Source organism: Pristiophorus japonicus, chromosome 12 (genome assembly GCF_044704955.1).
Source record: "Pristiophorus japonicus isolate sPriJap1 chromosome 12, sPriJap1.hap1, whole genome shotgun sequence".
NCBI classification, from domain to species: Eukaryota; Metazoa; Chordata; class Chondrichthyes; family Pristiophoridae; genus Pristiophorus; species Pristiophorus japonicus.
Window position 1 is genome coordinate 38,401,427 of NC_091988.1, and position 15,618 is coordinate 38,417,044.

At 43.1% G+C, this 15,618-nt stretch overlaps 1 protein-coding gene across 2 annotated transcripts in view; it reads left to right on the top strand.

Annotated features, from left to right (window-relative positions):
- Positions 1–15,618, top strand: part of LOC139277194 (constitutive coactivator of PPAR-gamma-like protein 1 homolog) — a 147,278-nt gene that overhangs the window by 20,740 nt on the left and 110,920 nt on the right. For both annotated transcript variants that reach the window (XM_070895322.1, XM_070895323.1), the window contains exon 2: positions 3,340–3,586. In XM_070895322.1, coding sequence (XP_070751423.1) covers positions 3,340–3,586 — 247 coding nt within the window. The remainder of the gene's footprint in view (positions 1–3,339; positions 3,587–15,618) is intronic.

A 15,618-nucleotide genomic window follows, 5' to 3' on the forward strand; every position in this document is an offset into this window, starting at 1 on the left:
CTGCGACGTGCCCTCCCTCGTGTTCGCCGATAGTGCCGCCGCAGTGCTTGCGGAAAAAGCACCCAAGACCTCCAGGAGCTGTCGGCTGAGCTGGATGCTCTCCCTGGACAGTCCCACCATGTCCAGGTGTGCGTCTGCCTGTCTATCAGCAGACTGGCTTTGCCGACTCACCCTTTGGAGAGACAGCCTACGGGATTCAACCCTGGGAGCGTGGCTGTATGCCTCTTGGATCCGGGGCCTCGGATTGGCCAAAGCCCGAGAATGTGTCTTCCTGGTCAGAGCTACTGGCCGCAGCTAAAAGAGGTGTTGATTGCATTCCCCCTCCGCCGCCCCCCCGCCCCCCCCCCCCCCCCCCGGGAATAGCTTCCTGAGTTTTCTCCTCCCGTGGAGTTTCCTCATCTTCGTGGTCCCCTTACTCCATCCCCACACAATGGGCTGAGGTGGAGACCTCCATTGGCGGTTTGGCGCCTCCTCATCTGGAAATAGAAAACAATAGACAAGTGGTTAGCAGCAGGGGAGGGGACAGGGTGACATGAGGAAGGTCACATAACACAGGTTCATTTGACGAACCAGTGCTACTGCATTATATGTTGCCCAGAGACACTGCATCACATTGCCCCAACCCTCGCCCACAGACACTGCTCCACATTGCCCCAACCCAGCCCGGGGATTTTGCAGGACTTACCCTCAGTTTCGAACAGGGGATCAGCACCCCCCCCCCCCCCCCCCGGGTAGTTGACCTCCCTGAGGCACCGATCGGAGCTGCCACGCGCTCCTCCAGCCCGGTTAAAGGCAGTGTCTGGGGTGTGCACCACTGCTCCCGACGGTTATGCGACAACTTTCCCTGCAAAGATGACAATTGGAATGGTTACCAGAGGGCCCTTCTGCTCTTGTGGCACACACAGATAGCTATCAAAGCACTTGTACCATACTGTGTGCATTTAATACAGTCCTCTGTTTAATGGCCTTGGTAATTGCACGTGGCTCATGAGGAAGACATCGAAGTGCAGAAACATATTTTAATTTGTCAAAAAGCAGTCTTACTAATGTGTAATGATCATTCATGGCAAATAAGGTGCAACACTAAGTCTACCTATACCAACATGTGTCAGATTTACAATTTAAGTAATGAACGAGTGCATGAATAAAAATGTTACTTACTCTGATGACCCTTCAATGGTCATTGAACTTATTCCTACATTGTTGACCCTCTTGGTATTATCGACTGAGGAAACCTCCTCTGCCACGCTGGTCCACAGACTCCTTCGCACAGCTGGGAGGGGTTTACCAGCAGCCCTCCTATTAAATTCCCCCTATCTGCTTTGCACAGGTGCAATCAAGGTCTCATTTGCCTCAAAACTAAACTTTTGGGCTCTCTGCCTGCTGGAGTCCCCTTCCATCGTGGCTGCTTGGTCTGTGAAAAAGAGATGATTCAGCCCTGGATGTACTGCGCATGCACGGGTGCACCCTGACAGCTGACCAGAATCGTGGGGAGGGAAAAAAACGGGAAAATATGATTTGCGCGTGTGCAGAAGGACCTTTTTTATCGCATATTTTGGCTCCGGCGCATAAATTTACTCGTGCAAGGCCAAATTTAGAGCTATCGCAGGTCACCATTTGGTGAATTTTGCGACGTCCAGCGTTAACGCTACCCTCTGCGGCGCTAAAAAAAATAACTCCACGATTATAACCCAAAAACGGGCGAAATTGCCAATACCTGAATTTTTAGCCCTTGATCTTTATTTTATATTATTGTATGAAAATACATTTGAATGGTATGTCTTGTAACACCATTCTGCTTGCATCACTGTGGAATAAAGAAGCTTAATGATTCATATCGGACAAGGTCTCACCGAGTGTTTGTTCAGACTGCCTTCGGAGAGATTGCAGTACAAGTGCAAAATAATCAAATATCTGTTTCAGGTCACAGGTACTTTTGTTACATCCACGGATTGTGCTATAGTACAAATAGATTTAAGACAGCATGAGTCAGCTCCCACCAACACTGCTTATGAGAATGACTGACCTCACTGAACACAAAAACATATCCACAGAAGATCCAAATTTGTAACATGCTTGCACCATGGGGTGGGAGAAGAGAATCACACAAGCTAATAGCTTCAGTGTTGTCTCATGGTTCCTTTGCGATATTTTAAATTCATCACGTCCAATTGCTCTAATCGATTTTAAAAGCACTGACTGACCTGTAATCACCAGTTATCCAAGTGTTACACAGTTTAAAATACTCTGCCCATCCACAAAACTGCTTTCGAAGGACAGAATGTCGCAACTTCATTTTTGGCCACCTGATAACTCTCAGCCTTGAATATACTCAACAATTCAGCATCCACAGCCCTTTGGGATAGAGAATTCCAAAGATTCACAATCCTTTGAATTTCTCATCTCAGCCTTAAATGGCTGTCCGCTATCCTGAGACTATGTTCCCCCTAGTTCTAGACTCTCCAGCCAAGGGAAACAGCCTCTCAGTATTTACCCTGTCAATGCTTGTATGATTTAAGTAACTTAAAAATGCGAGCCATTTAGATCTGAGCCAACTGTAACTACAGTGACCTCTTATCTGACAACATTTTTTTAAGCAATGGATATCCTTCATACATTATTTAAATGTGTTGACCAAGGCTCAGTGGTACCAATCTCACCTCTGAATCAGAAGATTGTGGTTTCAAGTCCCACACCAGAGACTTGAGCATAAAATCTATAGTGGCACTGCAGTACTGAGGAAGTGCTGCACTGTCACGATTGTGAATCTTTGGCATTCTCTACCCGAGAGAGCTGTGGAGGCTGGATCATTGAATATATTTAAAGTAGAGATAGACAGATTTTTGAATGATAAGGGAGTCGAGGGTTATGGGGAGCAGGCAGGGAAGTGGAGTTGAGGCCATGATTCGATCAGCCATGATATTGAATGGTGGAGCAGGCTTGAGGGGCCAAATGGCCTACTCCTGCTCCTATTTCTTATGTTCTTATGTAACAGCCGGATGAGACATTAATTCTGTTGCAGTGTGAATGACCCTGATGTAAAGGAAAAATGTTTTAATATTAAGCCCAGTTGTACTGATGGTAACAATTTTGAATACAAGTATTTTATAAATGCTTATTTACCATAATATCCGATGTGACGCAACAAAAATCTAAATTCAAATTGAAAATCATGTCTGGAATCTCGGACGTAGCTGTGGTTATCAAGAAATACCCACGTGGTTAAAATTTCATAGTTTGTCAGAATCTTGTAATCACCTTGTGACCTATATAATAATTTGCTAACTGTTCATGTCAGTTCCCTATGATGTGCATTTAAAACATCTGATTATTTTGCAGGTTGCACAGAGCATTGAAGATCACCATCAGGAAGTGATTGCCTTCTGCAGAGAGAATGGTTTCCATGGTCTGCTTGCTTATGACTCAGATTATGCATTGTGTAACATCCAGTACTATTTCAGTGCCCATGCCCTTAAACTGAGCCGGAATGGCAAAAGCCTCACTACCAGCCAATACCTGATGCATGAAGTTGCCAAGCAATTGGATCTGAACCCTAGTCGCTTTGTTATCTTTGCTGCACTCTTAGGTAGGTGGACATATTTTCTATTAAAGTATTACTTTGAGCCTACTAATGTGGGTGGGGAAAGAGTTTCGTGTTCATTGTCTTGAAATTACATTTAAAATTTATGTTGTATAAATTGTTAAATTTAGATTTTTTTTGTTATAATGGCAGTTTAAATGTTTTGCATTTTTGAAACACTTGAAAACTAGTTTTTCTTACGCTTAATAGGCACCTATCGTTCTCTTCCTTAAAAGGACTGCTTTCTCCCATCCCTTGGGCCGCTTGCCATTCACTGTCCATTCTGCATCCAAGAAATTGTGTTTTGTTGGTGTCATTCTTTGGCTGACACATAAGAGCAAACCAGTGCGACACAGCCAAGGATAGTAACGTTTTCTTAAACTCAGTGATGAAGTATCTGGGTTCTACAGGTCAGCTGAGATTGGAAATCCTCCATATGTAGAATAGGTGTGTCCTTGCATTCTGCCACACTGGATGCAGTGCGCTATACTGCAGGAAAATAATATTCTTTACAAATCAAATGCAGAGCATTATAATTCTGAAGTAAATCTTTTATTTTTAATCCGAAAAAATGAAAGTAAACATGCCATCTTCACGAGTTCCCTAAACACTGGGTATATTACAGAGTGAGTAAGCAAGCTTTTCATGTTGTGTATGTTAACTTGTGCATCTGCCCCAAGTTGCACAGAATTCTGTAAGTATGCTCGTGCCTGTAGAAATGAGCTATTTTCCCCATTCCACAAATTAATTTATGATCTATTTGATATACTATACTTAAGAAATCAAAATCAGATTTGAAGCAACTGGCATTTACACTGATTTAGGTAATTGTACTGAGGTACGTGTTTTTAAAATGAGGTGGTCTATATTATTCTGGCAGTCCCATCTGTGACGGCTGCTGAGAAGTTGGTGAGACTCATCTACAATGTTCCCTGTAATTTTTTTTGGCTCTGCGCGGCCCTTTCAAAATACCATGCATGCATGCCTTTTACATTGAAAAGCCGGCTGTGCGGGTTCCCTGGAGCACTGCACGGCCACGTGGCCACACAGCTTCATTTCATAGGCAGTCTCTCAAAATCGAGGAAGACTTACAGGAAACATTGCTCTCCTGTTAATAAATGTATTTGTGACCAACAAATATTGGATATGAACTACTGCTTGGGGTGTGTGTGTGTGTGTGTGTGTGGTACAATGATGGGATGATTAGCGGGCCCCTATTGCAAATTGTAAGGAAAACCAATACTGAATCAATAAGGGGTTTGAACAAACATGTACCTTTTTATAAAAATATATATATAAAATACACATTTTTTTAAACAAATTGTTGAATTATCTATTTGTAAACATTTTATCATTTGTGTTCTACATACTTGAGAACAGCCCTAGTCATTAATGGGGAGGGCGGGGAGGGGTGGAAAGAGCACAAAGACCTTGCACTGATGAGTATTTTGGCAGTACTGTTTCATGACTAATCTCTTCCTGAACCTAATGAGACACTTAAGTTGCTCCTCAGCAGTTTTTTTCCTTCATAACAATTATGTTTGAGAAAAACCGTAAACTGTACATGTCAAAAATCATTCATTTGTTTGGCAAAACACTTGTCTTAACTTGTCTTTGCAATTAAGCCAGTTAATTTTTTGTGATGTCAATTGTTGCACATTTTGTTGCATATTTCAGAGGCCTCAGAATAGCAACAACTTATCTCCTGTAGGGATGGCAAAATCTGCAGTTTTCCTTGCCTCTGTTAACAGTAGTCACCTGTCTACCAGTGAATAACCGCTTTGGGAGCTTTCTGCAGTGCTACAGTTTTTGTTGGGGCCCAACAAGAGCAGCTAAAAAGGTGGAGACAAATATTAGAGAGCCATAAGGGACAAGGTAAGGGGGTATTATATTCCACTCTAGAGTCTGCAAAGAATCACCTGCAAACAAGGGAGCAAAGATTCTTAATGTCACTAAGCAACTCTACCCCCTTCCTTTGCCAATGTCATTGTGACCTAGGCATACTTCCTGTTCGAATGTACATTACACTTACATTTGTATTAAAATCTATTTAATATTAATTCGTCCAAATCACTGAATACTAGCAGTCTTGGCCATATAACTTGGTGCCACTAAATTAGAAGTATTCTCCTCCAAATCATTTATGAATAGTGTGAAAAGCAGGAAAGCCAGAACAGATCTCTGTGAAACTACACTAGTCCATGTCTTTCTCTTCCTCTGACAGGAACTTTTGATTAATCATCTCTACCTATTTTCTGTTAAGCCATTTTTTCACCAAACTAGTTAATTTGCCACTAGTTCCAGAGCTTTATCATCGCAAACACTCACATTTGGCACAAGTCATTATCTGTGCATAATGTTCATTTGATAGTCCTCATATGCCAGTTTAGTTACTCCCTCAAAGAATTCCATAGAATTTATGGCAAAATCTGTTGCTGCTAAATCTATGCTTGTTTATGGCCTATGCTTTCTTTAAAAGAACATTGGAGATGGCTGTCATTATTTGATATTTCCTGTTGTGATATCTGCCTTTTGATTTTGGCCTGGGAAACGACGTTGTAAGTTGTTTCAAGCTTAGCCAGGAATATTTCCAAATGCTCAGTTTCAGTAGTTGATCATCTACCTTGACTGATCAAAAGGGATTACATATAGATTCTTAATTCTTCAGTATACTGGTTTCTGAATTTCATCTTTTGGGGTATTAATGTTCCTTCCATTTACCCATCTTCTCATTCTTTAGAAATGCAATATAGATTCCAGCATGTGAATGCTAAATGTTCCTTAGAATAGCTCATTGAAAGGATTTTCTTTCTGTTGGGTTGTTTTTGATACATACATTTCACTTGTATTTGGATTGAAGAAAAGTGACAGTAATCATTTTACTATAAAATCCTATAAACGGAGACACAAACCCATTCCCCAGTCACCAACTCCTTCCTTGGAACGGTCTGAGGCTGATCCAGGCTGTTCATAACCTGGGTGCCATTTTTGACCCCAACATGAGCTTCCGACCACATGTCTGGGCCATCATTAAGACTGCCTATTTCCACCTCTGTAGCATCGCTTGACTCCGCCCCTGCCTCAGTTGATTTGCTGAAATCCTCATCTATACCTTTGTTACCTCTGAACTTGACTAGTCCAACTATTCCACACTGTCGAAGTGGATTTGACAAAATGCCATCATTCATAGCCTTGTAATTTACTCCTCGGTAACAGCATATGTAATCTAATTAAAGGTTTCAGATGATGTCATAAGCTGCTTGATATCTCTAAATCCAAAGAATAGGTTATACAGGTTATTTCTTTGTCCTCCCCAGTACCTGCTGTGTGTTTTTAAAAAAAAAAAGAAAATACAATTTGATAGCATTTTTATATTGTTCGGAAGACTTCAGTGCGTCAGTGACTCAGCTGTGATACTTGCAGGGGAATAACTTGAAGTTTATTATATTGTATGTCTAGTAAAAACGTAAAGCGGTAACATGGATCAGTTGTAATTGTTGAGGGTTTTCCAGCGTAATCGCTTGTAGGTTGTAATAAGTCAGTATGTTGAGTCTAGTCAAGACATTATAGCCTCGAAAAATAAAAGATAACTAATATGCAGCACAGATAATAGCAAAATTCAAGTGAACTTAGGGGTAAAGAAATCTGAGTTATTGAGACTTACAGAATTTGGAATGTATTTGCAGGATACTATTAGGATATACTATCTAATTGCTAACGGTCCAATTTTCTGTTCCAGGGGTGTCACTGATGAGATGGTCTGTTAAATTTTGTTTAGCTGAAAATTTTAACTATACTTGTGATCATCTTCAATATTTAAACATAGAAAATAGGTGCAGGAGTAGGCCATTCGGCCCTACAAACCTGCACCGCCATTCAATGAGTTCATGGCTGAACATGCAACTTCAGAACACCATTCCTGCTTTCTCGCCATACCCCTTGATCTCCTTAGTAGTAAGGACTACATCTAACTCCTTTTTGAATATATTTAGTGAATTGGCCTCAACAACTTTCTGTGGTAGAGAATTCCACAGGTTCACCACTCTCTGGGTGAAGAAGTTTCTCCTCATCTCGGTCCTAAATGGCTTACCCCTTATCCTTAGACTGTGACCACTGGTTCTGGACTTCCCCAACATTGGGAACATTCTTCCTGCATCTAACCTGTCTAAACCCGTCAGAATTTTAAACGTTTCTATGAGATCCCATCTCATTCTTCTGAATTCCAGTGAATACAAGCCCAGTTGATCCAGTCTTTCTTGATATGTCAGTTCCGCCATCCCGGGAATCAGTCTGGTGAACCTTCGCTGCACTCCCTCAATAGCAAGAATATCCTTCCTCAAGTTAGGAGACCAAAACTGTACACAATACTCCAGGTGTGGCCTCACCAAGGCCCTGTATAACTGTAGTAACACCTCCCTGCCCCTGTACTCAAATCCCCTCGCTATGAAGGCCAACATGCCATTTGCTTTCTTAACCGCCTGCTGTACCTGCATGCCAACCTTCAATGACTAATGTACCATGACACCCAGGTCTTGTTGCACCTCCCCTTTTCCTAATCTGTCACCATTCAGATAATAGTCTGTCTCTCTGTTTTTACCACCAAAGTGGATAACCTCACATTTATCCACATTATACTTCATCTGCCATGCATTTGCCCACTCACCTAACCTATCCAAGTCACTCTGCAGCCTCATAGCATCCTCCTCGCAGCTCACACTGCCACCCAACTTGGTGTCATCTGCAAATTTGGAGATACTATATTTAATTCCCTCGTCTAAATCATTAATGTACAATGTAAACAGCTGGGGCCCCAGCACAGAACCTTGCGGTACCCTATTAGTCACTGCCTGCCATTCTGAAAAGTACCCATTTACTCCTACTCTTTGCTTCCTGTCTGCCAACCAGTTCTCAGTCCACGTCAGCACACTACTCCCAATCCCATGTGCTTTAACTTTGCACATTAATCTCTAGTGTGAGACCTTGTCGAAAGCCTTCTGGAAGTCCAAATACACCACATCAACTGGTTCTCCCTTGTCCACTCTACTGGAATTTTTTGAGGATGTTTCCAGAAGATTTGTCAAGCATGATTTCCCTTTCACAAATCCATGCTGACTCGGACCTATCATGTCACCTCTTTCCAAATGCGCTGCTATGACATCCTTAATAATAATAATCATTTTACCCACTACCGATGTCAGGCTGACCGGTCTATAAGTCCCTGTTTTCTCTCTCCTTTTTTAAAAAGTGGGGTTACATTGGCTACCCTCCACTCCGTAGGAACTGATCCAGAGTCTATGGAATGTTGGAAAATGACTGTCAATGCATCTGCTATTTCCAAAGCCACCTCCTTAAGCACTCTGGGATGCAGACCATCAGGCCCTGGGGATTTATCGGCCTTCAATCCCATCAATTTCCACAACACAATTTCCCGACTAATAAGGATTTCCCTCAGTTCCTCCTTCTCACTAGACCCTCTGACCCCTTTTATATCCGGAAGGTTGTTTGTGTCCTCCTTAGTGAATACCGAACCAAAGTACTTGTTCAATTGGTCTGCCATTTTTTTGTTCCCAGTTATGACTTCCCCTGATTCTGACTGCATGGGACCTACGTTTGTCTTTACTAACCTTTTTCTCTTTACATATCTATAGAAGCTTATGCAGTCTATTTAAATGTTCCCTGCAAGCTTCCTCTCGTACTCTATTTTCGCTGCCCTAATCAAACCCTTTGTCCTCCTTTGCTGAGTTCTAAATTTCCCCCAGTCCCTGGGTTTGCTACTATTTCTGGCCAATTTGATTGCCACTTCCTTGGCTTTAATACTATCCCTGATTTACCTTGATAGCCACGGTTGAGCCACCTTCCCTTTTTTATTTTTACGTCAGACAGCGATGTATAATTGTTGTAGTTCATCCATGCGGTCTCTAAATGTCTGCCATTTCCCATCCACTGTCAACCCCTTAAGTATCATGCGCCAATCTATCCTAACCAATTCACGCCTCATACCTTCAAAGTTACCCTTCGTTAAGTTCTGGACCATGGTCTCTGAATTAACTGTTTCATTCTCCATCCTGATGTAGAATTCCACCATATTATGGTCACTGTTCCCCAAGGGGCCTCGCACAACGAGATTGCTAATTAATCCTCTCTCATTACACAACACCCAGTCTAAGATGGCCTCCCCCCGAGTTGGTTCCTCGACATATTGGTCCCTCAATCTGTTTCAGCGAATACACTGACACGCTAACACCTCTTTGCCTTTTCTGTAAAAGACCTTAATTGAAGATTCTCCGGCCGGGACTTGTCAAGACAAACGGAAACTCTCAATCAGAGCCTGTTTACCTTCCCCTGGACAAGCCCCTTTTCAGCGCGACACAACAACAGTTATACATTTTCAAAACAGAACACATTTGATTAGCACTTGGTCTATCCAATCCCTTTCTGCCTCTCTCCCCCCCCCCCCCCCCCCCCGAGTACGTCCAATGGCAGGCAGGAAAGTCTCCCAATTAGGGCTGGTGTCAGGGTCAGGTTAGTTATAGCTTTGCTACACTGTCTTCCCTTATCAGTAAAGAACCCAATTAGTTTCACTTCCTCCTTATCAGTAAAAGCTATTACTTTTCCCCTCCTATCTAGGATTGCTTTCTTTCTTTGTGCTGCCTTGCGTCTTTCTCATGACCCGTGTCTAACCTCAACTTCAACTCTTGGTAACCCCTTTTTTTCTGCAGTTATCTGCATCTTGACATTTCTTTAGCTATTTTCCCATGATTCCCTATCTCCATCCTTTTGCCACATTCTCTATCCATCTACCACATTCGCAACCCTTCTTTACACATTCTCATCTCCGTGATGCCAACCACATCGTATCCGTTAACTGCTATCTGCACAGTTAATTTGTCCACCTTATTCCGAATACTCCTCGCATTGAGGCACAGAGCCTTCGGTCATGCCTTTTTAACACACTTAGACCCTTTAGAATGTTGCTGCAAAGTGGCCCTTTTTGTTTTTTGCCTTGGGTTTCTCTGTCCTCCAATTTTACTCATTTCCTTTCTGTCTTTTGCTTCTGTCTCCATTTTGTTTCCCTCTGTCTCCCTGCATTGGTTCCCATCCCCCTGCCATATTAGTTTAACTCCCCCCAACAGCACTAGCAAACACTCCTCCTAGGACATTGGTTCCAGTCCTGCCTAGGTGCAGACCGTCCGGTTTGTACTGGTCCCACCTCCCCCAGAACTGGTTCCAATGCCCCAGGAATTTGAATCCCTCCCTGCTGCACCACTGCTCAAGCCACGTATTCATCTGAGCTATCCTGCGATTCCTACTCTGACTAGCACGTGGCACTGGTGGTAATCCCGCGATTACTACTTTTGAGATGTTTCTGCTTCTGGTAACTGTTTAAAATGATTGGAAGTAATATCTGTTGAGCTTAATCACGTGGTGCAGTAAACTGAGAAATATTTGCACGAAGAATATTTTGTGCTATACTTTGTAATCTGAAATTGCCAGCACTTTGAGGTAAGGGATGTTAATGCTGGGTAATGGCACTCCCATTTCATTTGGCCATTTTCAGCATCAAGCCCTCCCCCCTGCCACCACCAAAACTGGTTTGATATCGGCCACGTGCAGAGGCAAATTCTCTCCACTGTGGCCCAACCGTGTGCTTTAACTCCAACACCTCTGCTGCACGTGTGACTTTTTTTCCCCCATTTCCCACACCATGCTCTGGCATCTGAGGTGAGATTGTCAGATTAGCAAAAATGTTGTGCTGTAGGCCCATGCCCACTAGGAGCTGGATTGAGACTGCCAAACTCACTTCACAGGACTTCAACAGACTGGATTTGCACTCAAGTTTCATAATGGTTTCACCTGCAGAATATAGTTGAACTAGCTCCTTGAATGAGATGGGGTAGGTGTTGGTTTAAATTTTTAGCATAGTGTTATCCAATAGGTTAGCCCATAGCCACATGAGGCTAATTGAGAATCCAGATGTGGATAATTGCATTTTTGATTACCATACGATCTTGCTACTCATATTTGCATAATGTATGCATGTGTACTTCAACTTTTGTGTGTTTGTTAAAATGGTAAGATGAAAAGCAGAATGCGAGTGTTTTCTGATCGTTGTGTGCATTACTTCCTTGGTTACTGCTTGTTGGTGTGTGAAACGGCTGAAAATGCCAGACTTTAGCAACATTGTCTGGATAGGGGAGCAGTCATTATGGTCAGTTCTGCTCCAGGCCAACTGAAGAATGCAAGCCCAAATAATGAGCAGCTCCAGCAGGGCAGGGCATGTCATGGCCAAGGGTAAGCAGCATCCAACCAAGTTCAGGATGAAGAGCAAGTGCACGTCTCGCTGTGTGAGTTAAAGATCTCAACAATCTTTGTTCCAAGTTCCACTCGGAACTGCTGGATAAAAACCGAGAGGCAGCACTGTCTGCTAAATTCATGCCAGAAATCCAAATTTTGTTGAAAGGGAAAGGCTGCAAAGTGTTGCACTGAATTGTGATGTGTAAATATACACATGAAGTATACTTGCCTGTTTTCTATGTAAGCCATTTTCTGATAAAATTGGTCTATGTGGCTAAAACAGTATTGCCATAGCCACGTGCTAGTCAGTGATTTCTATTGGATGACACTGCTTTAGCATTGCAGCTATCTGTTTTAAAGTTTTTTTTTAATATGTTTACTGTTGAATCACAGCTGGTACAGCTAGATTCAGATTATCTAAGTTTTAGTACATTAGTGAAACTCTGTACTCTTTCTAAAACCTATTTAGGGAGATAAGTTTATATCTTAATCAAAATTAGGATTGTCGCTGTTTGTTATTGAACAATTCTAGATCGGGTACAGCATGGCTAGTTGCTGAGTGAAGTATTCTGTACTCTTTCCAACCAAGTGTTTTAACTGGAAACTTGGAGAAGCACCCCTTAGTACACAAGTGTGATTTTTTTTTTCCTCTTTAGTTCACACCTAATGGCCCCAAGTTTCCACACGCGGCGAAAAAGGCGCACCTCAGAGATGAGCGCCTGTTTTTCGCGCCGGAAAAAAAGTGCGGTATTCTCGAGCTCCTGGGAGCTCGATGTCTGCTTGGCGCGGCGCACAGGGGGCGGAGCCTACCACTCGCACCGATTTTGTAAGTAGGAGGGGGCGGGTACAATTGAAATTGGGCTTCTTGGTGCCGGCAGCCCTGCGCGTTGGAGCGTTCGCGCACGCGCAGTCTGAAGTAAACATCGGCACTCAGCCATTTTTAAAAGTACTGCAGAAAAAGTGAAGATTTGTTTCTTGGACCCCTGCAAAGGCTTGTATTTTAATTTTCTTGATATTTCTGTGTGTGAGGGAGTGCTTTTAGCAGCACTGCTGAATAAATCACCTGCTGAAATCAGTGAGTTCAGTTTTTCACTGCTAAACTTGCAGAACCGGTGCCTGCAAATTAAGGACTGTGTGTTTGGAGAAATAAAAGTGCCAATTCAACTTTGCAATGGATCAACTTCCACCAAGAACAAAGAATTTCTTGCATGAGGAAGCAAACCATTGTATAATATGTGGTGCACCCATTCTGCAAATTTAAATATAATGATGGCGATGTGGCTGCCTCTCCCTGTCCAAATGGCCTCAGTCAGTCCCCCTCACAGCTCGAAGGCTGCTGCTGTTCTTTCTTCGGCTCCCGACCAGCCACTGACGCCGCTGCAATCCCATGGCCGAATGGCCTCAAGTCCGTCTGGGTGCTGCATCTTCGCGGGGAATGAAGGTCTGCCTCAAGCACTGCAGCTCAGCTCGAAGGCTGCTTGCTGCCTGCCGCTGCCGTCGCCGACGAGACACTGACGCCACACCCCTGCCTCAAGCACTGCAGCTCAGCTCGAAGGCTGCTTGCTGCCGCTGCCGTCGAGACACTGACGCCACACCGCTGCCTGAAAGGCCTGCCTGAAGCACTTTCACACAGGTAGGAACATGGTTTATTTAATCTTTTCTTTGCTTATAAATTTGTATTCAGGTTGGATTTATTTGTATAATATTTGTATAAGTATAACTAAGGATTGATTGTAGAATTTAATGACTTCCCTTCCTCCCCCCCCCCCCCCCCCCCCCCCCCCCACCTCGTTCCCTACGCCTAATTTGTAACCTGCGTCTGATTTTTTTTAAAGTGTAGACAAGGTTTTTTCAAGCCTACAAAAATCTTCACTTACTCCATTCTCAGTTAGTTTGGAGTACGTTTTCACTGTGGAAACTTTGAAATCAGGCGTCAGTGGGCGGACACGCCCCCTTTTGGGAAAAAAAATTGTGTCCCTAAGTGAAACTGTTCTACCTGATGAGAACTGCAGAAAACTAAATGTGGAGAATTCCGATTTCTAAGATACTCCGTTCTACACCAGTTGCTCCTAAAAATCAGGAGCAAATCATGTGGAAACTTGGGGCCATTATCTTTATGCCTGCTCTGAGATTGACAAGTGGCTGTTGGTGCTGGGAGCTGACGGAGGCTGGAAACTGAGTTATGATCAAAATCTATTTTCTGTCGGACCCTTGCAACAAAGGGTGAGAAGATGTTCATCCCATTGAATTAGGCTCACTTTGAACCTCTGTACTCGCGATGCATGAACAATATGCAAACCCACTGTGCACCTAGTTCTCTCCCCCAACTATATTGGAGTCAAATGATTTGTCCCCTCTGCTGCCAATTGCTACTGTAAATGGTATGAATTTAGAAAACATCAGATATGTTTTCAGACTTGCCATAAAAAAATTGTTAATGACAGCAAAGTCAGCTGTGACTGATATTGATGACTGCCTTTGTGCTCCCTTCTTGGCTCCTACTACCAATACTGCAATATTTTTTCCAGCATCCTCCTCTTTGATAAGTCTTCAGAATTATTGGAACCAAAAGCTCCATGTTTATCTTCATGAAGTTTTTTTTTCATATACTTTGAAGATCTATTGAGCAATGGTACTGGTAACTGCTGGGAGGAAATGCTGCACCCTCAAGAAAAGAGTCGAGCAGAGCAATTTGTACTGGCCATTTTTCTGGCTGTTGCTTTTTAATATTGCACTATAAAGCCAGATGTAGACGCATCTATCACACAACAGGTGGACAAGACCACTAGATTTTGTGACTCTCCTGGTGGGGAGGAAAATGGTGGTAAGTGGGGTTCAAGGTGGCTCTTGGATGACAGGTAGATGTTTGGAACCAGTCAATCCTTTGGCAGATGAGTAATCCAATACCTGAGCCAGTGGTGTGCATTTGTCCAGGGCATGTTGATAATTGATGAGCCAGGCGGGTTTGTTAATTGGATTAGGAGGAGGAGACATGTTGCTGAGGGTTTGAACTCTTTCTGCTCAGGTTCCAAGAAGCCTGCAAGCCAATACCCAAATAGATATGGTGGTCCTTGCTGGACAAGCAGCATAAAATTTAGTTGCTATCTGCGAATAGGTTGTGGTTTAATCTGGCTAAATTCCAGCGGTACCCCTGCAGTCAAATGGATCCCTAGCCTTGGCTGTGGCAATTTGTACCCAAGCTCTCCGAGCTTTGAGAGGTGTATCCCTATAGGGGGAAAGGGTGTATAGTTTATATTGGGCTACCAGAAATTTTACCTATAGCTTGGAGGCGCTCAGTTACGGATTTCCATATATATTGGATACCTAGCTAACCCATAAAAGCCCACTGAATCATAAAGATGGAGGAGGACCAAAGGCAAGAAAATTCAGATGCCTGGTAAAGCTGCAGCAGTGGCATGCATCTGCTGGTTGCTAACACAAGTATGGGAACAGTATTCCTACTGCCCAGCCCCCTGGGAGAGGAATGGTGTGCTGCACATGGGAACCGAACAATAATTATATACGAACAAAGTGATTTAAGTAAAATGACATTTGGAATGCCATATTTAAACAGGTGCATAGCTAAACAGTGTAGATAGCCAATTCTCACCTTGTTGTAGGTAGGATCCCAGAGATGACAGTGTTTCGAAGATGCTCCTTGTCCAAGATGGTGTTACAAGACGACACTGAAAACTCAGCAAGTTTCACTAGTTAAGGTTTCGTCTTCATGGAGGAGCTTGCTT